General features: G+C 39.4%; 2 protein-coding genes across 3 annotated transcripts; both read right to left on the minus strand.

The window, feature by feature from the left end:
• Position 1: 1 nt before the first annotated feature.
• On the minus strand, positions 2 to 5,223 carry LOC310993322 (26S proteasome non-ATPase regulatory subunit 4). Its single transcript, XM_083981645.1, has 10 exons — positions 5,136 to 5,223; positions 3,555 to 3,695; positions 3,052 to 3,166; positions 2,841 to 2,927; positions 2,641 to 2,709; positions 1,908 to 2,123; positions 1,708 to 1,816; positions 1,462 to 1,593; positions 1,284 to 1,336; positions 2 to 643 (listed from the first exon to the last, which is right to left on the minus strand). Exons 1-10 carry the CDS (start codon positions 5,159 to 5,161, stop codon positions 473 to 475), a joined length of 1,119 nt encoding a protein of 372 aa, XP_083837771.1. The 5' UTR covers positions 5,162 to 5,223; the 3' UTR covers positions 2 to 472.
• Positions 5,224 to 9,298: 4,075 nt separating this feature from the next.
• LOC310993143 (phosphatidylinositol 4-phosphate 5-kinase type-1 alpha-like) lies at positions 9,299 to 17,503 on the minus strand. 2 transcript variants are annotated; one of them, XM_083981453.1, is made up of 16 exons: positions 17,380 to 17,503; positions 16,839 to 16,986; positions 15,368 to 15,402; positions 15,069 to 15,158; positions 14,560 to 14,690; positions 14,346 to 14,463; positions 13,924 to 14,076; positions 12,796 to 13,095; positions 12,438 to 12,646; positions 12,274 to 12,357; positions 11,756 to 11,804; positions 11,587 to 11,671; positions 11,336 to 11,503; positions 10,974 to 11,184; positions 9,996 to 10,083; positions 9,299 to 9,912 (listed from the first exon to the last, which is right to left on the minus strand). In XM_083981453.1, the coding sequence occupies exons 2-16, from the start codon at positions 16,885 to 16,887 to the stop codon at positions 9,907 to 9,909; spliced, it is 1,776 nt and encodes a 591-aa protein (XP_083837579.1). In that variant the 5' UTR covers positions 16,888 to 16,986; positions 17,380 to 17,503; the 3' UTR covers positions 9,299 to 9,906. The 2 variants fall into 2 exon arrangements, with proteins under 2 accessions (XP_083837579.1, XP_083837580.1); XM_083981454.1 differs by lacking the exons at positions 16,839 to 16,986; positions 17,380 to 17,503 and having other exon boundaries at positions 15,323 to 15,405.
• Between the last annotated feature and the right edge of the window lie 5,635 nt (positions 17,504 to 23,138).

Raw genomic sequence — 23,138 nt, forward strand, 5'->3', positions numbered from 1 at the left:
ATAATTACATAGAGATTTTATTGCAAAAAAAAAAGAAAAGAAACGCACAAAAACATGACAGGAGTGTGTGTTTATATGTTTAGTGTAAAGAGCCTGTCATCACATTTTTTTTTCTCTTCCCTTGTGGTGGATCAATCAGTAATTTAAACCATGTAGGGTGAAGAGTGCATAATCCAATTTGAGAATAGGTCCACATTAAATTTATAAGAGCAAATACATTTATGTTGCTGGGCAGTAAGATTTTCCACTAAATACTCATTCAGGACTGCAGACTTTTTATTTTCATGTATGTTGGTGCTCATAAGTGTCATTTGACAGAAAAGGAGGGCATTTAATGTCAATCAGCGCTGTCACGCAGGACGATGCATCAACAATCTTATCGTATATATATTGAAGTAAATCCTGCCATTACTCTGAATTTGTTCGGTTTTTTAATCTGGTCAGTGTCTCTCTGCCCGTCTTCTTCTGTTTCTCATTTCTTCTTCTCTTCATCCTTTTTGCCATCTGGCTTGTTTCCTGTCTGGGAGGCCAGGGAGCCCATGGCGTTGCGGATGGCCTCGTTGTTTGGGTCGACGCCGGGCAGGTTCTCCAAGACGCTCTGAAGGAACTCTGGGTCTTGCATCACGTCGTAGTCATCTTCCTCCTATTCAATTATAGGATATAATCAATAACAGCAAATAGACAGCTGGCAATAATAATAAAGTAATAAGGGATAAAGTAACTATATTACTGTAACTTCAGTTTTCCTAAGCAAACACAGGGCTCTCCTGAATAAAGTAACTATATTATGCCATCAGTTTAATCAAGGACAGGTTTAAAATCTAATTATGTGTAAGGCCATGAGCTGTTACAATCTGTAACAACATCTGAACCCTTTATGGATTAAAATAGGAAGAAGGTTCATCAATCTAAAATTGAGAATCTCAGTGTCCAATGATTTCAGCTGTTTGATCAGGATTTTACAATGTTTGTGTAATCCGTATTTCTGTTTCTAAGTGATTGTACATTTCATACCAAACTCAAAACTTTTTTTTTATTATATTATAATTATTATTTGCCTTTTTTATGCAGTTGCTCATCTTTTGTATGAATGATTTAACCAGCAGAGCTTCATCTCCATCAAAGCCTTGAGGTCCTGCAATTACTGGTATATTAGTATGGTAGTATATTTACTCCCGTGGCCCTGGACTCCAGAAATAACTCCACCCTTTATAAATGCAGTGGGAATACACAAGGACCAGCTGACACCAATTTCCCAGTTGGTTCATTATCTAATGACTCACCTTCACCGATTCTGTGGTGTCCATGGGGGCCCCTGTGTCCATTTCTCCATATTCTGCTCAAAATACAGATCAAAGAATTAATCACCAAATAATCGTAATAAACATTTTAACAAAAAGTAAGAGTGAATGTGATCATCAAGATCCTAAATGAGTATAATAATAATCAAATAGATTTCACCTCCTCCAGCAAGAGACATCTGCATGGCGTAGGCTATCTGCTCCTCCTCTGTCATGCTGCTGAAGTCAGGAAGCACTGCTGCGCCGCTCTCAGGCTGAGATACCGACATCTTCAACAAGGCCTCCTCTGATTCTGTGAGCAAAACCAATCAAAAGTTAAGAACCAAAAAATTATCATTCTGTAAAGAAATATTAATTATGATAATAAGCAAAGTCTCTCAAGTTAAATTTGTCAATCATCCATTACCGTCTGCGGTGGCTGTGGGCACGCCGGCCTCAGCTGCAGAGGCAGCAGCAGCTCTGCGGGCCTCCTCCTCCTGCCTCTGTCGTTGCTCCTCCATAGATACACGCAGGGCCTGAAAGAACACACACACACACACAGTATAATTAAACCTGATCTAAGTATCCGTTAATAGGCACTTGAAACCGATTCGTATTATAGCTTACCAGGGCCAGCTCTGGATCAGCACTAGGATCCACACCAAACTCAAAGTCACTGGCCCCCAGACCCATCATGGAGCCTCCTTCCCCGGCCAGGATGGGAGAGGAGAGCAGAGCGTCGGCCAGACTGGGCCCTGGAGGGACTGTGACCAGGTGGGAGCCTGTCCCCTCCTTCCCATTCAGAGTGTTGATGAAAGCGGTCAGCTTTTCTGTGTTCAACTCCTGAGTAAAGAGTTGGACAAAGAGTGTAAGGACAACTGTAGAATATGGTGGTTCAAGAAAATATTAGGGATAGACCGATTACCAGCATGCCCGATAATATCTGCTGATATTCAGCATTTTTACATTCAATAATCTGTATATAAAACGCGCCCCTTTGGCTCTGATGCAGCGACTTCTCTGCCTGAGGTCACCATTAAATTTGGGTTGGAGTTTGTGTTATTCTACAAAAATATATGGTCTTTTTATCAGAGATTTTCAGTAAACTGTATTCATTCTAATCCCAGGTGTGTTACTCTATATTTTGACAGCAAAGTTTTAATTTTTACTGCAAATGAATATCTATTCTAAATATCGGTTATCAGTTTCCTTGATTACTAATAATTGGTATCAGTATCGGCCCTGAAAAAAACGTATCGGATGATCCCTAGAAAATACATTACAAGAAAACATCTATATGTTATGCTTTAAATTACTGTCCTACAGCAGTACCATGGAAGATGAACAAAGAATTCCCCACCTCTTCTCCGAAGTTGATAATATCCACGTTCACTTTCTCTTTTTTCAAGCGCTTCGCCATCTTTACGAGCTGCAGAATTGACAGGTAGGTAGGGACACAGTAAGAGAAAAAAAACACTCACAAAAGCATTAATAAACACAATGGGAAAGTGTGTGTAACCTATCATGTATCAGCTGAAAATGAGAAGACTTCAAACTCACATCTTTTTCATTGTCCTCCACAGGACTCCCAACAAAGGCGATGATCCTCATCTTGTGGTTCTTCCCCTGTCTGTGCTTCAGGGCCAGCTACACAAGAAAAACACATCAAACACAAAATAACATTTATTTTTTACTACTACATAACACAATTACAAAGCCTATTCATTGTTTTAAGTCTGAGACAATGGATCATAATGTGAAAAGTCCATACATGAGCCACTCTGATGCCAGTGCAGAAGCATATATTTCCTTTGGGTTGGACAGCATGGAGTTTGGACAGGATGCGGCCAGTATCTGGTGTCAGCGTGGTCAGCACCTCACAGTTACTGCATGAAAAAAAGAAAGAAAAAGATCACATGACAGCAGCAGAAATACAGTCACAGTGAATTGTTATTTTTGGCTTTTTTTTATGCAAAATGAGAAAAATCTCTGGTCAATCTAAGCCTTAGACTGACTTGCTTAGACTCTAAGCATGATAAGATGTCACTTTGGTCTGTGGGAAATTAAAATACACATTTTCTGTGTTTTTGTCTTGCCAATTAAAATGATGCTGCCCTGCTTGTGCAGCTAAAAGTCAAAGTAATTCAAAGTTTATTATCAATTTACCCTGTACAGTTGTTGTACAAATAAAGAGGCAACTAAAGTGCACATGCAGTTATAGAAAGTGATGCTGGTGTTGTGATTTGTGCTGTGTTAAAAGAGAGACGCTCTTACTTTGCCATGGTGATGAGGCCCACGTTGTTTTCTGGGTTGCTTCGTGTTTTGGAGTGGCAGACAATGTTAACAGCATCCTGCTGAGCCTGTAGCCGGGTCGGCAAGAAGTCTCCATTCCTCATGTACTCACTGTTGTCCACACTGAGGAAGACAACATCACACATCATTGAGCTAACGAGCTAACATTATCTGTAAAGTACCAATTAAATGTTGAACCTCTCTGTTCCTGCTGTCATCTTTTTTTAATATTGCCCCTTCAGTCAAACCTTCTGGTGTGACCTGAACCTTCTATTTTTTCTTTTTTTCTTTTTTTACAGAAAATTGGATGCACTTTTTAAAATCAAAATTGAATGTTTTTCATTTGGTCTTTTTAATAAGGAAATACCTACAAAGAAGTTGTACACACCAGCAAATTTACAAAACAAAAACCCAACTTTTCTGTCTTAATTTCTTACTGTAAGTCACATCTGGACACACTGATGCCTTAGACAGCCTTGTTTGACTTGTGATTTATTGTATTTCTATTTATTTATATTTTTTTCTCTGTCGCTCTCTTCATTTGATTTCTATTATTATTATTATTATTATTATTATTATTATTATGTTTTTCTCCAAGACTGCTTTACCTCAAGCATTCCTTGTTTCCTGTTATTGCTGTTGACAATTAGCCTACCTTCTACACTGTCTGCATTGTGTAAATAGGCCTACATTTAAAAGAAAAAAAGAGCAAACATTATCAGTTAATATGTCATTCCCATATCAACCTGGACCTTGTAAGGCAGATATTTTTTAGTTTCCAGATACATGTTTCAAATAAAAACGTCAATTAGAATAGCTCGTATATTGGCATTAACAAGGTCTGTTTAAGATAAAAACATGAATATATGATCCTGTGTGTTAATTGAATAGCTTAGTATTGAATGCACAATAACAAGATACGTTTATACGTGGCACTGGGCCCAGGTAAATATAATACACTTTTTTGTTATAGTAGTGGGTCCATGTATACAGTCTATGGTCCCTGCTCCATCTCTCCATCAGTTTGGGGGTCATTGGCCTGAAAAACGTTGAAGACCCCTATTGTAAGACATTGAAGCTAATTTACATTTATTGTACATCTAAATATCTTTTTTCGGCAGCAGCTTTACTGTGACAGGGGGTCTGACTTCTGTACAGGGAATTAGTGATCAATACGCTGCCGTTACAAAATCAAAACAGCATTAGCACTGGTTGCTAACATTAGCAAGTGGTGGTAGCACCACTTAGGTCGCTGGTCCAATCGATCAAATCATTTGGGTTTAATCGGTTCAAAACAGTCGACACAAAGCACTAAATTGAGACTAATTACGTTTGTAAATGCGGGCACGTCAACAAAAAACTTTACGAAGAGAGAGACAAACTGAGCTAACTTCAGCTACAATGACTCAGCCGGTCGATGTGTTGTTAGCCGGCTACAGTGTTACTTATTCCATATGACTTCTGTTATATGAAAAACCTAACCGTGTAAATACCCGAGATGTCTTTGTATGAACCTCTGATACACCAACAACGACATTAAAACACATTTTGTTCAGTTCTTACCAGACCATAGTACTTTCGAGCCCCATCTTGGAAAGTTCTTGTTGCTCTCTGTCGTATTCGTACAAGCTCGCAGGTGATTGGACGAAGGCTGAACAAGGCGCGATATGATTGGTTTAGGGCGGATAACATGAAATGTACCAACGGACAGCTGCAGTGTGTGGACTCAAGATCCACTTCCTCTTACTTGTTACCTTTTTAGTTGAACTCTCATCTGTATGTGCATCTCAATGAATTAGAATATCATGAAAAAGTTTATTTATGTTAGTAATTCAATTCAAAAAGGGAAACTAATACATTATATAGACCTATTACACACAGAATGGAGCATATCTGTGTTTAATTTCTTTTTAATTGTAATGATTATGGCTTACATTAAAAAAAAAGGACCACTTCAAAGGAAATTTCAATGCATTTTTAATATGAAAATGTTGGCCTTCTGAAAAGTATATCCATTTATATACACACCATAACTTGGTTGGGGTTATTTGACTTGAACTACTGAAATGGATTTTTCCATGATATTCTAATTTATTGAGATGCACCTGTAGAATGATCTGTCTTACTAGCTGTTTTTTCTGGAGTTTTCAAGTGCTTCCTATGGTCTTCTTTAGTCTTTTCAAAGCCAGATAGTATGTTTTGGTCTCATGTTTGGCACCAAGTTGCTAGTGCTGTTGATGGATATCTTAAAATTAGAATAAATATGAATTTTGACCAGAAAACTGACCTGTAATTTAATATTTCCAACAGCAGATAGATTTTAAGTAGCCATAGAGACAGCTCAGAATAGTATAGAGTTTCATTGATTATTACTGATGAAGAGTCTGTCCGTAATTTTGTACTGATATAGTCAACACTGTTGATGGATAAGACATTGTTTTTTTCGTTTTTGGCAAATCCAATACTTAAATCATTACTAATTAATAAATATTTCCATAAACCAAGCATGTTTAAGATTACAGTGTTTTTACAACAAAAGCTCTCAGAAACATAAAACATTTGGAAATGGAAAACAGCCCCTGAAAAGCAACATTGTCTTTTTTTCCTTTTCTTTAATGACTTTAGATACAAGTGTAGAAAAACATGACATCCCCAAGAGAAACATGGAAGGACACTTGTAAATTGATATTCTGTGGAAAAAGTTTGTTCTGTTCCTTTTATACAGATGTGCACACATTTCTTGTACAAAAAAAAGACAGATTTAACAGTTGTTATGATAATAAACAAAATAATCACACAGGTTTTAGATTCTAAGAGTTACGGCCATAGATACAGTTTGTTTGTTTGTTGTCCACAAGGAAGAAACATTTTAAATCCATCACCATTAACAAACATTTTGGAAATAATAGAAAAACATACAGTAATAAATACTATATATTCAAAAGCAAGTTACGACAGATTAAAGTGTATTGTAATCATTCAGGATGATTTAACAGTTAAGATATAAACAAAATGATTAAAGTTTTACACTTTAACAGTTGCATTTTGAAGGTTTGTTGTGCTAAAGAAAGGCACATTTTTAATCCATCATCACCATAGTAAACTTTGTGGAAACCAGAGAAAGACATACCGGTACAGTAATAAATACGATAATAAATATGACTATTTACATGTTTGGTTCAAAGGCTGCACATTTAACGGCTTTTGAGTTTTTACAATAAGGCACAGTTTAAATTTGAATGTTGGGACAGAGCATTGTCTGACAGTTTGATGTAACAGCCAAAAGAGTGGATGTATGAAAATTGCGTGTTTGTCATGTTTGTTCATCATCTCTTGTTTGCAAAATTGTCAATTCACATAATGTATTGCACAGTCTATTCATCTATTCATCCACACATACATATGGTTAGTTAAATCTAAAGTTACCAACCCCCACATCAAATTAAAACCAAAAAAAAAGCACATAAACTGTTCTTTCACTTACTTTCTTAAGTGAGGCAGCCATCACCATGTTTTACTGGTAATAGAAACAACTGTACCACAGCTGGGGCCTGTCTCAAAAATCTCTCTTAAAGTTTCTCAGCCACACTACACTTAATTTTGGATAACGCACGCACAACTGGCTCAGTTAACCTTAGATTTATCGCTCCAGATCCAACCTTGTGCACATGACACGTTGTGCAGTTTTTAAATGTAAGCAGATCGCATTCGACATAAAAAAATCATCACAAAATCTCATAAGTAGTCAGGTAAAAAAAAAAAGTGTCCCTGTGGGTGTAGCTGCAACAAATGTAACATTAACATTAAAATTGATAAAAATGAAATAATTTCAGTTTTTTTAGTAAAAACTAAATGTATAGAAAGGACAATAACAGGAATACCTTAAAACCAATTACTAAAAATAAAACTATAAATCAATGTAAAAAATACATAGCCTTTTACTCTGGGCCATGAGCAGTCTCCAGTGGAATGTAATTGATCACTTATTAAATATACACATTTGTTTTATGCTTGGCCTTTTTTCACTTTTAGCAGCAGACTACAGCAAATAGTGGCAAAGTGTCAATACAAAAATGTTGTACCACATTTGTAGTTAGTTATGCAGTTATGCTAAGGGAATCGTTTGTTCTAATTTACAAGAACATTGGTAATGTTAAAGTGCACACACACATACACACAGACACACACACAATTCAAAAAGAGAGAGAGAGAAAAGTTCTTAAGCCCTGATTGACCTTACATTGGCCAGCATGGTGCACATCCACATCTCCACACTGTCCTCTTTTTATATAAACTCAGTTGCTAGTTTTTTATTAGGTGCTTCTATCTTCAGCTACTACAATGTGAACTAATTCTACTATTAACTAATAACTACTACTTATAGATGTTAAGTTATTTATTAAACTATTTTTGTTATCCTGACACCTGTACTTAATAACAAAACTCATCACTATGACCTTGATTCATTGCAGGACTGTTGCAATAAACTACTATAACTTTGGTGAACGAAATAAACTAAAATGAATGTGACATATGTACAAATTCCCCAGACTGGCTGCAGCGCCAAGCAGTAAATATGTAGATAAGACTACACCGGACCATAAGAAAAAAAAACATAAAAAAGTTTATTAAAAAAACTGTTGCATAGCAACAGTTAATTTAATTAGTACTGCGTCTAACCAACTCTGCTCTGATCGGTTGCCATGGTGGGATGACGATTTATACTGCAAACATTCACTGTAACTACTATTTACAATACTGTGCATAATGGGAAACAATGTGATTGTACTCGTTTGTAATAAAGTCCCAAAGTGCCACTTAGGTGTTTATATCATTATATTTCTCCTATAAACTGATCCTTGTAGGTTTGGTCAGTGGCATTAGTTACGACCACTTGAATGTGAGTCCTCACTCCAAATCTAACCGACTCACTCGGTATTCAATGAGACAGGCCCCAGTTGTGTCACTTTCAGGATCAGTCCATCGGTCACATTTAATCATAAGTCTATTGGTGCCGACTCCCCACACTAAACCTGAACCTGATATCAGATCGTCCAGTGTATAAGTAATTAAAAACAAAATCAAGAAATCGTTGTAAAATAACCCTTTCACTTGAAAGTAAAAGGTGAAGGTTAGGATTCACAGTCTATATAAAGTACAGGTCCATTAGAAGGGCTGGTTAAATAGAAACTGAAAGCCGAGTATCACCTCTCTTTCCAGCATCATTTTCATTTAGAGTAAACTTTAAAAAATTGCAAATGTTTAACTACAGCCACTTCTTAAAAAAAAAAAGCATTTATTAAAAACCGTGTCCCCAATCCAGATAATGTAGTTTTGTGCTAAACTGTGTAGGTCAACGCATGAGGATGTTCTCCGACAATGTAGTAAACACAGGAGAGGAATCAATTCCAAAGTTTGAAAGAATTAAAGCAGAAGTAAGCGGAATATTTGAGAATGTCAAAGCGTTGTTTTGATGGGCTTGCATGTTTTTTTTTGTTGTTTTTGTTTTTCCCTGTAATCACTCTAACCTAATGTTACCTCCGGGTCAAGGGTGGGGTCAAGGGGAATGGATAAATGGAATTGTAATGAAATAAAACAAAATAAAAAATTGATCAAAAAAAAAGTAAGCGGAATATTTGTGTTAATATAAGTCTTAAACAGTTATATCTTCCGACGGCAATCACTTATATAGAGTGTTTGGTCTGAAACACGGGTCTGTCAGTCACTCTGCTCTGCTGTAAGCCAAGGAGAAAACTTTCCTTGTATCCTACAACCTTTATCCAATGAGGAGAGAGAACGGCATAAAGGGGCGGTCCTCTCTGTGTGTGCAGCCAATGGATGCGCGTGAATGTGGTGATGTAGGGACGAGGACCAATAGATCCATGACGAGGGCGGGGGCTGCTAACTCCATCGGCTGACAAGAAGTTAGCCAAAACGACCGGATCGCTTACTTCTGCTTTAAGTTTGAATGAAGAAGTTTGGTTTTCAAATAAGACAAAGCTCTCGTGTTACACCTGAATCTGAGCGCTGGCTTAGTTGAGCACATCAGGGCCAAACACTATCTTTGGCTGTGCATACAAGCATTCCTATGAGATGAATAATAGTGTTCAATACCCAGATGATTAATGCACCTAGTGTGAGCACACAGCCACCCACTAACACGCTAATGCCATGTTGAGATTTGGAAATCCAAGTGCAAATCCACACCTAATATTGCGCTTTTACACTTTTGGTACCTCAGGTCACAGTACGGGGCTTGTAATGTTTCATCCATGCTCATAACATCCTGCAAGTTTATTTCAGATTCATTTCAGTCCTGTTCTCCTTCCGACATCTACACCTGTGAACCAAAAGCAAAGAACCTGGTTAGAGAACCACGCAACATTAAGTCAGAACCTGGGAAAATGGAGAAAATCAACTTACAGAACATTTGTTTGCACTTGGAACAATATCACTGAGTGAGATGACGTCCTCAGAGCCGATACTGTCTTCAAGAGTCCCAAACTGAGCTCTGAAAAGAATAACAGAGCAAGTGAATGGAAGTTGTATTTAGTGTGATACAGGGGGTCAATTGAGCCAAAAGGGGGAAAAATGTAAGTACACCGGTTAAGGAGGATCTATGCAGGATTTTTATCTTAACTGTGCTACATTTTAACCTTAATTAAACAGCTTTGGAGTAATGGTGATGGTTTAATTACATGACATGTAACTTGTTACAGGGAGAATGGAGGCTCTCTGCCTTCCACCTAGCGTCTCTTGGCTGAAAATCAACTTTGCAAGATCAGCGCGTGTCCCAGCTCTTCTTGGCGGCACCACAACACAAACACGCCCCGTAACCCGCAATCTCTTGTTTACGACGGATAAGACTACACAGATATATACGTACCATCTTATATGATATGTAACGTTATGTACTGCTCTATTGATTGATTTCTAGCCTGCGTCGTTGTAAACAAATGCACATGGCCAGGAGGAGGGTTAGCGGAAAAGCAACCGGACTTGCATAGTTTCCCTTTAATGTTCCCCAAAAATGTATTGAGAGTTGAGGGTCAACGTTTTGATCTTTCCAGATCTTCTTCAGGACTAAAGGAACAGGAAGTGGGAAATGTGTGTTGGGTGTAGTGCGCTGCAGGCCAACTATATGGTGGCCCTGAGACTCAGACCAGTCCAACTAACTACTTAAAAAATTCAGATTATACAGATGTGGATACATTTTGCAAACTGGACAGTAAAAATACAGACTGACAGGAAGGGCAGAAAATAACATAGGTTGGAGGGAAATGCTCAATCAAAATAATATAGCTCGCAGTATACAAGTACAAGTACCACAGGTCAATTGACCAGAATCTGAATGAAACAATTATGACAGCACTCCACTTCACGTGTGATCTACCCTCTTACCTCTTGGGGGTGCTGTGCTCCTGGTCTTGGCTCGATGTGTTGTTCAGAGCCTCCCCCACTGATTTGAAGGTATCCTGAGGGTGGGTCACAGGCTGAGCCGTGGGAGCGACTTCAGGGTTTCCCAGGGAGGAAGAGGAGACGGCACCTTCAGCAGCGTTCCCGGCTGGTAAGGTCATGTTTGGGAGGAGGTCAGGGCGACCCGACTGCATAACTATGTGGAGCGGGTGGAAAACAAACCAGTCAATACCATGTTGAGAAAGAAGCTCTTCACATGCCTGAACATGCTGCAAGACTAAATCTCTGTGCTTATCGGCACACATAATTTCTTTCCCATACCACAGTGGAACCCTCCCTGTTCTCACCGGCGTCTCCCTCGGTGTCTTCTCTGGACTCGGAGCTGAACTGATTCTGGAGGGGAGGCTGCTGGTTGTTGACGCTGGTTTGGGTCGACAGAGGAGGCCCAGAGCCAGCTGCTTTTCTCAAAGGACCATGGGACATTGGACGACGCTTCTTAGATGGGGAGGTCTTGACTAGATAAAAGAGAGTAAAGTGTTACTGAAGAGCCCACGAAGTGAGACAGACATTATACGTATATTAAATACAGTGTACGTACCCGAGACCTTCCTGAAGACAGTGCCGCACATGAACTTCTGAAACCGGTCTGCATAAAAACCTGGTCTGTGTACCGATACAGTGTCCTGGAGACGATGAAGAAGTCCAAGTTAATATCTGTGTTTTACAATGTAAAATACAATTAAGTGACGTGAGTAGCTGTACGTTACCCCATCATGAACCAGAGCTTTCCAGGAGTGTTCAAGCTTCTTCACCAATCTGAAAATAAACACATGAAGCATATTTCTCTGTTAATACTCCAATACCAGTGCTATACATCTTTAACTGTGTTTTATTTTGTCAAAAGATCCTTCAATTGAGGTAAAGATAAAAACAGACCAGAACACAAACCAGATCCCCCCTACTACCACCACCCTCCACCTGCAACCCTGGTATGGTAGAGAGAGGTATTGAAATTTAATATAAAAAGTCAACTAGGAGTGGTATGAGGTCCCAGTGTGAGTTAACAAGGTATTACAGCATTAAACTGACAGGGAAAGCAAAATTGCAGTAAGCAAGTAAGGCCACAATTGCTGTTTCTCTCCTCACTATAGGATCTTTTTATGTGTGTTATAGAATATTTATTGATTGAACCATTGTGTCTGTGAAGGGGGGAGTTCAGATCTCAATTGTGGGAGGAGTTAATCCAAGCACATTTATAGATATACAGAGTGTCTGAGCTGTTCACCTGTAGGACTGCAGTATGTCAATGATACCGATGTAGACCAGCAGCCTCTCGCCTTTTGAGTTCCTTGCAGGTATTCCCCCCGTTCTGTAAAATAAACACGAGAAGTTTCATCTGGTGCTCTGTGCTCCTCATTTGGATTTAACATGTAACATGTAGTCACTCACTTGTCCTCTGTGTCCAGTGATCCCATGCTCCCCGTCTCTGCCTGGATGGCCTCTATGGCGGTGCTGTACAGAGACTTCTGGCCCTGCGGCCTCCTCTGGTCCATGGCGCCCGCTAAATCCTCCTCGCTAACCTGCTCTCGACAGGCCTGGTCCACATTGTGGATTCCCACCAGAAGGCTGTAGTCCATAATCTTGAAACTCTGCATGAGCTGAAGGGGAAAAACAAGCAGCACAAGCACAAGTGAGACCAGAGACTTATAGATAAACATGAACTGAAAAAGTGTTTATGAACTGGGTTTGACAATGTCATGATGCTGGTAGCCTGATGATTAGAAAACCATTTCTCTCTAACTCTCACCAGGCAGTCTCTCTGGATGGTCTTGCACACACCGCTGTACTTGTCCGCCTCCAGTATCAGCCCCTCGGGCATGTCCTGCATGAAATCCAGGTCCTTGTACGTGGGCACAGCCTTGTCCCTCTCTTTGGCTGATGCCCGTCTCTTGTAGGTGGAGCCCTTAAGATCAAACTTGAGGTGCATTCGTACAGCACTCGGGAGCAGATTGTTCATGACTGCAATACGGATGTTTTTACCTCCGGCCTGGACGCAATAAAGTCCATAAAACTTTGGTAATAAGGTCCGTTTGTTCTGGTTCAGGTTCTAGAGGAAGAAAAGGAAGGACGGAAGGAAGGGAAAATATTATAACAGTAATATTAACCAAGGACAAATAAATGATGGGCAAAAACAGGCAGATATCCCAAGTCAACATGCAAAAGACGTGCCAGCAACAAATATGTTGGCTTATCTCATTACTCACAGACAAGCCAGGATGTTAGTTATCAAAATGCAAATGCACAGTGGTGATAAAATTAAAACCAAACAAACAGTGTCTTACAGGTTAAACAATGAGCAAATGATGTTGCACCAACTCCGGCTTGTGAGTTTTAATTTGAAAAATGCCGACAAAAATTGTCACATGCCCATAGTACTGCAACTGATGCCAGTTATTTTCTTGAATTAATTTAAAATTCCTATAACATAGGAAGCATATTTAACCCCCTAACCCAAAAGTATTTGGCGTACTCACATATATGACAAACAAAAAGCATAAAATCCAAGATTTTGAGAAGCCAGAGTTAACGTTTTTTTTTTTTTTTTTTTGGAAGATTACCGAATTTTTAAGCCATTTCATTTATTTGGATCTCCATTAGCTTTGGCTAAGGCCATTGCTATTCTTCCTGGAGTCCATACCCAACACAATTATCTTCCTACTGCAGTACATCATAATAATTGCAGATTTATTTTCAGTTGGCAAATGAAAGTATGCTCTTTTTTCTGTTTGTAAGAGCAAAGGTTGTATGTATCCAAGATTTTTAATTCGATGGATAAATGGAAAAGGGGATGATGATTGGGAAGACAGTCCATAGTTTCACTGGGTTGAACAATCACGTGCACACTTCTGCACCTTTGCCTCTCATCAGGTCTTACCATAAAATATCCTGGAAGCAGTTTCTGCAGAAATTCTGCCTCTTTGTGCTGCACCGTCTTAATGATGTACTCGTCATCCCTTGAGACGTAGAACAGAGATCCGCTGGCCCCGGAGTTTGACAGCTCGATCAGCGGCTCGTTGCACAGGGAGTACTGTAACCAGACCAGAGCACAGTGTGAAGACATGAGACGGCTACAAGACGAGCTTCAAGCGTATGAAACAGGAAAATCAACAGTCAGCTGTGTCCCCCAGCAGCTCCACCTCTAGTGTGTCAACACATCTCTAGTTTCACTCCTTCCACTTCCTCAATCACTTCTTTCCTCTTACAGTTCATAGCTCTTTCCCTTGCTTCAGAACTTTACTGATGCGTTTGCTTTCTCCGCATTTTTAAGCACAACAGATGCTGAGTGAACAGAAATACCATGTAGTCATCAGGCCGGATGCCAAACATCTCCCTGAAGTAACGGAAGGCAATTGGAGCGTAGGTCTTGAATCTGAAGTCTCCATAGTGGTGCGCTGGAGTCAGGTTGCTGCCCTCGCTGCCAGTAAAAGAGTCACAGGAGAACAGATTAAGTGAAGTTGTACTCTACATAAAGCAGGCCGCTCCACATCTTTTCACAATCTAAAAGACTCACCTGGGGAAAAAGATGCTTTCCACCACTTCAAAATCCTGCAGCAGCACATCTCTCTCTGGTTTTTGGCTTAAGCTGCCAACCGTGTGTGTGATGCCTAACTGGATGGCACCTTTCAGGGCTGATGAGGTTGTCTGGAAGAAAGAGAAAACTTAAGGCAAGGCAATTTTATTTGTATAGCCCATTTTTACAAACAGTTTGTCTCAAAGGCCTTTTCGTGGCATCATAACAACATCCTCTGCCCTTAGGCCCTCACATCAACTGAGGAAAAACTCCATAGAAAACCCTTTTAACAACTGAACCTAATGAATTAACTTTAAATTTGTGAGTGAGCATGTTTTAAATCAACACTATGGCTTGAAAGCAAATCAGAACAAGCACCGAGCTCCACCTTTAACCTGTCAAAAAGATCTTATTTCTATTTGCATCAAAGTGTAGATGGATACAGTAAACTGTTGCTTATAGTGAGGGACTGTAAATGTGAGTCAGTCAGTGATGAGCTGATCTCCCACCTTTTTGTACGTGGTCTCCCCAGTGGGATCAATTCCACGATGGCCGATAGTTTTTTTCATGGCCGGAGTCATAGTGCTGGTACTCGGACCCTGTCGATGGAAACACGGCAGAATGGAGATTTACAAGAGTTAAATAATTCATGACAAGTTTGCAGCAATATGTTTCAAAGAGGAAGTAAAAGAGGATGTGTCAGCTAAATATTGGTAAATTCCCAACAGTTCAAAATGAATGCAATGTGGGTTTCCTAACGGACCTAGAGGTGAGTGAGTTTCCTCCAAACAAATCAGTCATTTCTTACCTCTGGGGAAGCATTTTTGCGTATGCCAGTTGAATCTGAGGCAGGGAAAAAGAGAGAAACATTGAAGTTATACAAGATAATACAAAAGGCAGCGTCAGGAAATCAGGTAATCAAACAAGTGCTATTCTTTTTTAATGTCATTAATATCAAATCACACAGGTTACATAACTCCCTAATGATGTAAACAGAGAGTGCAACCGAGATCTGACACAAGCATGCAGACGCAGACGCACCTCATTCATTACGTCTGAGAGAAGACAGTCTCATCCTCAACTGACTCTGCAGGTCTCTATGTGCGTTACTTTACTGTACAAGATTAACCAATACGAGTATTAAAAGTGAGTGCTGACAATTTCCTTTATCTTGTCAGATATTAATAATGTCTATACACTGTCAATGAATGTCCTGATCCATGTAATGGAAGATTAGACCTGAATAGTATTAATAATAGCTGAGCAATTGCTTGTGTTAATGGTGGAAAATGTGGGATTCAGCATGTTTGGAGCTTGACCTTTACTGGGGACCAAGAGTCGAAATATATTTTCCTCAGCTCTTTTAATTTTAACTGCAAATAATGACAGAGTGGTGCCAAATCCCCGTCGTACTAAAAAGTGGTTAAATGTCCAAGCCTAAACATAATATATCTTAAACAGCACAGATGCTGATTGTTAGAATAATTTTTTTTAGTATTATAGTATTTTGATTATTTAAAAAACACTGAAGCCCTGAAGAAGGTTAAACAACCGAAACGTTGGCCTTTTAACAAATAAAAAATATTGCAAGTGAGAAGGAAGTGTGCGAGATTGTCTTCGCCAATCCACGTTGCTCTCCTCCTCCGACGCACCTTTCTGTCTGTACTGGTGTGCAAAAGTGTTTCCACTGCATCATGTAAAAACCAAAAACACATGTGAACCACATCCTCTAAAATGACCCTGAGGTTCAGTCAAACTTCTCTAGAGATTTATAAGAAGTCACATCCGCATGAGACATAATTTCATAGAAAATAACTGGGAGGTGAAGGAAGTATCCATATTTTTTTCATTACACTGTAAAAGTACATCACAGTGTAATGTACTCAAACTATCAATCCAGGAAAAGGTATAATATTATATTATAATATTTACTAAGTGTGTAAAGCATTTCTCTATTGCAACTGGTTGGGGTGGAGCTAATCGCCAGGGATTTTATGTAGGATTAATACGACTGATTGTCTTCTCCATTGAACAGCGGATGACAGTTGTGAGAATTGTCCATCACAATGGACCTCAAATGTCTTGTTTTTATTCAGTGTCCTATGATTTCACGCCAAGACAAAAGCAGCAACTACATGAACATTACACTACTGGTTTGTATCATCTCAGCCAGTAACTTGATCCAACTCTTTTTTTTTTTTTTTTTTAATTAAAAGATAAATAAAAATGTGAATTATTCTTCCAAGTAGTATTATGGTGTGTAATAACAGAGCACTTACTGCCGGTGTGGCCCTGCAGCCCAGGAGGCTCCTCTGCAGCTGTGGCCATTCAGAGCAGTAACTCAACTCAGACTGGTGTGTGGTGGTGAAGCTCAGATCCGGAGTCTCTCCTTATCAGCTTCCTCGGAGACAGTGGGAGTGTGTGAACCTGAATGGACGAGAAAAAAAAAGAATAAGAAAAAAATACAGCTCAGTTACCAGAAGAGAAAAAAACTCCACTCTCCTGATGACTTCATGCCACAAATATTGACAGCAGCCACGTTGGCTTTACTCTGCTGATGGACGAGCTGATCTGTGAATAAACTTGCTGTGTGCTGAATAAGTTAACTTTAGGGAAGTGCTGCTGAAATGTCAGACCGGTACATGTTGAAACAGGCTACCATAAAAGCGACCCGGCACGTCTGGATTGCGACATTTAACGAAAATACAGGCGAGTGAACTAACTTAGCTGCTAACTTTTGCATTAACTTTTGAATATAAACCGAGCCGGGCGTCGCACCGATAACTGACCAAAAACCACCAAAACAAAAGGTAAACTCACTCAGAAATGTTGTGGAGGAGTTCTTGCAGTGCCCTGGGTGAGAAAACACGAACCTTTTCTCTAGTAAAGCGATTATTTTCCTTAAACTAATAAACAAGGAAGCAGTGCGGAAGCAGCAGTTTTGCGCTCTGCTAAGCTAGCCAACGTAAGTGCAGCACTTCCGGTGAAAATGTCTTCCAGAATAAAATACACACAAATGTCACAATAAAAGTCCCCGCTTCCCTCAAATAAAAACAAAAATGAAAATAAAATAAAATAAAATAAAGTGTAGGCTACTCACTCAAAATGTACAACTAAAAACATGTATTTAAAAAATGCTGCCATGTTCTATATTCATTTGTAAAGGTTATTACACTGTTGAAATTGGTTGATTAAATTTGGTTTAATGATGAATTAGAGTAGGCCTAATGAACAAATCTCTTACACTTTTAATAAACTAAGGATGCTTTTAAAGTAATGCAAAGTGAAAAATGGAGGGGAAAAAACGAAATTAAATCAACAAGTGAAAGTCTATCTTCGGCAAAATTCATATGAAATAGCCTATAAAAAGTAAAATACATTAACCAGGAAAAAGGCTATAAGCAGCATTTTTGCTACTATGTACCTAGTTGTTTGAGCAAAGCTAATCTACAAGTGGTTTAGTGTAGGCTACAGCCAAGTCAAGTCAAGCCTATATTACTTCATTGAATACATTGGGAAAAAATGTAGCTGGGTAATTTAAGTTTTGAAGTAGGCCTAGGTCTACTCGTGCAATTATTAATTATATTATATATACACATAACACTACAATAAATGTTAAGTACTTAGTTCCTGCACAAAAGGAAGTGTGGAAATGCAGCCAATTGACACTCATTTCAAGTTTGTCTGCCTGAAAATCAAGTGTGACTGGAATGAGAAACAGGTGGCCATCACTCTTTTAAAGTGTTTATTTATTTGTGAATTTTAACACAGTGCCATTCAGGTTAGGCAAGTGACTTTGATTGTTGATGATTATCGGTCTGTAACTGTCTCACACCTAACTGACACATGCAACAGTGACCCATGGTGGATACAAGTTTTATTACATCTGTGCAAGGATGGAAAAAAAAAAACAGTTGCAAATGCAACTAATGTGTTTTTAATGTGTTTTCTGTTGTCGTGACAAAGTAGGGTTAAAATATGGAGCTGACAAAATAAGAGCTGACTGTAGGCCACTGTGTTTTTATTGTCCTTACACAGCAGAAAGCAAACAGGCCTTTCCTGTCCTCTTCTTAGCAACTGAGACAAAGACAAAAGACAAAGCATTAGCTCAGCATTATCTTTCATTTGACAGATGGTGTTTTCTTACTGACTGTCCAAATTCTTCCTACACAAATCTTTATTTAGGCTAACTATTTCAATTACACATACTTCTACAAAACTGCTCTGTTAATTTTTGTTTTACACCACATGTATTTTCATTTTACTTTGACCACTTTTTTCTTTTACATTTAACAAGCATTTGCATTGAAGGTGAATCCCGGCTCCTCAGGGACTGCGGGTGCAGTGTAGTCTGGTGTTGGGTCGTAGTTTGGGTTTGGCAGCTCGCTGTTGAAGCACGACCAGCGCGCGTCTCCACTGCTCTCACAGCACTCGTACGGGGCCGTCATCGTTGAATATTCCTCCACACAGAACTGAGACAGAGCTTGTTTCCACTGGAAGAAAAAAAATCACAGCATTTGTGTTTCACTACTGCCAGAGAAAGGCTTCACACAGTTAAGCATGACCCCATCGACATCTACTCTTATCTACAGTATAGAACATATATTCAACCAGTCTTGTGATAACAAAGTAATTTTTCACTACAAGTAGGCTACATTGTGTATCTACAATACATTGAATTACACAACATGCTTGTATAAGTAGATATATGAACAAACAGTAGCATACTAATACTTCACCCATGCACACCTTAAAGTTGAGTTATTTTATCAATAGATAATATTAAGGGATTTCTATAATAAGGAATATGCAACATAATGGCACAGAACTGTCACAGTTACAGTTGTGTGAGTCCATTATCGTCTAACCACACTAAACACAGTGAAGAACTCACAGCTTGCTGGGCACAGCAGAGGATCTGGTCGCTCTGCTGCGCCACTTGTCCACTGCAGCACAAGCTGAACCACGACTCCAGACGGTTGATGGCGTTTCCACAGCGGCGGAAATGACTGGCACCGGAGCCTGGGAAGAAGCTGGCGGGGTATCTGGGTCGACCCCCGCCCTGATGGCAAATGGTGGCAAGGTTTTGAGCCGTGGGACAGGCGGGCGGGAACGGGACGTCAGGCTCATTGAGAGAGTTTCTATAGGTGTCTGTTGGAATTAAACATAAGGCAAGACAAAGGTTAACAAAAGTGCAACAGAATAGTATATTATGTAAAAATAATCTAGAGGAAATTACCTCCCAGATTTGCACCATGAAGAGTCAGCAGTGCAATGATCCAGAGTCCTTTGAGGCCTCCAGTTGAAGTCATAGCTGTACAATGGAGTAGTGGGAACTGACTATTGAAAAGGCAGATGTCTCTCCAGTGAGTATTGCGAGTGGATCAGCACCCAGTTTATATGGGCGAGGGGAGTGAGTCTGTGGGCATGAAGTGCTGGGAAGTGTGGGGGTGAGATTGTGGTCGGTGTGTGTAGGGGCCGGGGGTGAGATAACACAAAATGAGTTTGAACTTGAGTGGGTCCTTGGAGAAATAAAACACAGATTAGGTATTTTTTTTTTATCTTGGTCTGTCACATACTGGCATGTTTAACAAACACTTTTTCCCAAAACTTAGCAGATCTTACGGCAAACTCCCTGAATTCCTGTTTTCAAAAAACTGACTGAGTGTGCCTCATGTTATCAAAGGATGGTTTAACACTCAGCGAAAACACCGAACGTCTCGTGCTGTTTTGACTTGCTGCATGTGAGCACAATGAAAGACACGTTGACTTAAAAACCACTGAATCACTTCACTTCTTTTCACTCCCCAAAATTCAAACAATACAAGCTCAATTATTTATTATATGTCTCCACTGTGAAATAATAAAGGAGATGTTGATTGATTACATCTTTTCCATTTCCCCACATTGTTTAGTGTATACAATGCAACTTTATTTCGACATTAAGAATGACTGTTCCTGAGTGTTTGACTTGACTGTTTTGTGTTTCAGGTGGTGGAAAGGGTGTGACCACCGATATGACCAGCGTTATCACAAGATAATCAACTATCAAATAGTGAGTCACTGGATGTATAAGTGTTGCTACCCTAAAACTCTAAGTTTTATTTAATTTTTCCACACTTTTATCTTTGGTCCTTGGGCAATGATAGGTCCTTGGACAATGACAGATCATGTCTCTACAACATTTTTCTAATTTAATCTTCAGATTGGATTGAAATTTGATTGCCAACAGGTATGACCTTTGTGAATACATTTCAAATGTTAGATATTTGGAAAATCCCCATCCCACACAAAGTTCAATAAAATCACCTGGTGTTCATTGTCAACATACACCCATGACAAATATACGTTATGTAAGCCAATTATTTCCATTTTAGTCATCATGGCAGGTAGTGGGACAACTTATCCCTCATTGGCTCTTCCTGCATCACTGAAACAAATAAAAGGGCATCGGTCAGGATGCCGTTCATCCAGACCCCAGGTCTTCTGGTTCGGGTAAGATTCATTTGAAAATATTGTAACTGTACTTTTCAAGACTGTTTTTAAGTTGGCTTAAGGGTTAATAACATGAATCAAATGGGTTGGGGTTAAAAGCATTTTTGAATTGTACATATGTCTGTAACAGCTTACAGTGACTCTACAGCCAATTTTATATACTTTATTATACATTTGTTTATGATGAATGTGTTTCTTGAGTTTTTCATCAATGTATGATGAGTCACTACTCTGTTTCTTGAAAGTGATTTTGAGATCATGCTGTCAGTTCTATTTCCACTGTCATGCTGCCTTCTTTCCCTAAATATATGTCTAATTTTCTTACAATGAGAATTTTCTGAATTATCGTATTTGATATAAAGGTATATTAGCCTAATATATAATTCTAAATTCAGTAATTCATCTTTTAAAAATCTAAAAGTAAGATAAGTTGTCTGAACACTGGTGATTGATGGTTGATTTTTGTCATGTGTACTTTATTTTAGGTTTAACAATGAAAGGGCTGGTCTACTGTCTTGTGGGCTTAGTGGTGACTGGTAAGTCAACATAAGAAATTATTTCCTTAAATATCTTAAATCAAACAACTTTCCTTGAAATTAGCCTACACTTGATATGTAATATCACTAGAGTATAAAGTAAAATATATTTTTTAAGTACATTGCAACTACTTAACTGAAAGGTCTGATTATCTAATATATCTAAATGACCAAATGATTTTTTTTTTCCATATCTGACCTGCATCATTATTATTTTTGCAGGGCTTTGCTCAGCTTCACCAGCAGGAAGAGAGTTTATCACATCATTCATGTATAACCTTAGGAGTAAGGGTATGGATACTAATTTCTTAGTTGAGGTTGCAGCTCTGCCTTCTTCACAAGGCAACACCAAGGTCAAAGTGACAGCTGCAGGTGTGGTCAGTGAGAAGGTGATTGAACCTGGTAAGAGTGTTTCCTTCTCACTGCCTGCCAAAGTAGAGATGAAAGGCAGTGCGAAGTCCCGCCAGGCTGTGCTGATTGAGGCTAGCCAAGATGTCACTGTGATGTCTCTCAACTACAAGAAATACACAGCAGACACTTCTGTGGTTTACCCAGTGCAGGACTTGGGGACTGAGTACATGATATTCACTTCCCCCAGCTCTAAGAACGATGGCTTTAAAGAATTTTCCATCACCAACTACAAGGAGCAAAACACAGTTGAGATTTTCCTGCAGGGTTCAGTTAGGTTTGAGGGGAAAGCCTACAGGAAAGGAAGCAAGTTGACCGTGAAGTTAGCGCCGTTTGAGACTGTTCAGATCCAGAGTCAGGAAAACCTGAGTGGCAGTAAAGTAGTCTCACGCCTTCCTGTTGCTGTCTCCTCGGGTCATAGCTGTTTTCAGAAATACACCGGCTGCAACCACGTCTATGAACAACTTCTGCCTGTAAACCGCTGGGGGAAAGATTTCATCATTGCACCCCTGCCTTATCATCAGTCTTTTCGCCCTTATTATGACAGTGTTTTCATCCAAGCGTCCCAGCCCACCAAAATCCAAACTAATATCAATGGAAAGGTCAAGACTTATTCTATGTTTGCAGGCCAAACTCTTGAGCTCCAATCTAAGTGGCCACATGCTATACATCTGACATCTGATAAGGGTGTTCAGGTCCTGTTTGAATTCAATGGGGGTCCGACGGGTACAACCAATTTCTATGATCCCTTCCTGATGACAATCCTGCCCACAAATCATTTTAGCACTTCCTACACCCTGCAGGGACAGAGTGGTTTCTATAACCATTTTATAGTTGTGGCTCATAACAAAGACCTGGCTACCATCAAAGTTGATCCAAAGCCCCTGTCTTCTGCCTATAAATGGGTAAAGGTAGATGGGACTGATTACTCCTGGGCTGAGATTGTCTACAGCATTGGGGCAAAACTCCATCAGATATCTCACCCCAACTCCCCCTTTGGCGTCTACAGTTTTGGTCTTGCTTTTGCTAATGGATATGGATCCCCTGCATCTGCTGATGTAGCAGGTAAGTAAAAACAATTAGTCACAACATAGGGTAACACAAAATGTACCAGACCAGAGTTGACTGCAGAGTAAGATA

The sequence above is a fragment of the Trachurus trachurus genome (assembly GCF_905171665.1).
Source record: "Trachurus trachurus genome assembly, chromosome: 11".
Taxonomy (NCBI): Eukaryota; Metazoa; Chordata; class Actinopteri; order Carangiformes; family Carangidae; genus Trachurus; species Trachurus trachurus.

Excerpts from the sequence above, each read along its gene's own strand:
- LOC310993322 (XM_083981645.1), bottom strand. The coding sequence starts at position 5,161 with ATGGGGCTCGAAAGTACTATGGTCTG. Across the intron at positions 2,710-2,840 it reads TGGAGGACAATGAAAAAGAT|CTCGTAAAGATGGCGAAGCG; the intron begins GTGAGTTTGAAG and ends TCAATTCTGCAG. Across the intron at positions 644-1,283 it reads ACACCACAGAATCGGTGAAG|GAGGAAGATGACTACGACGT; the intron begins GTGAGTCATTAG and ends ATAATTGAATAG.
- LOC310993143 (XM_083981453.1), bottom strand. The coding sequence starts at position 16,887 with ATGGCCACAGCTGCAGAGGAGCCTCCTGGGCTGCAGGGCCACACCGGC. Across the intron at positions 15,403-16,838 it reads GCTGCAGGGCCACACCGGCA|ATTCAACTGGCATACGCAAA; the intron begins GTAAGTGCTCTG and ends TCCCTGCCTCAG. Across the intron at positions 11,504-11,586 it reads TGTCTTCAGGAAGGTCTCGG|TCAAGACCTCCCCATCTAAG; the intron begins GTACGTACACTG and ends TCTTTTATCTAG.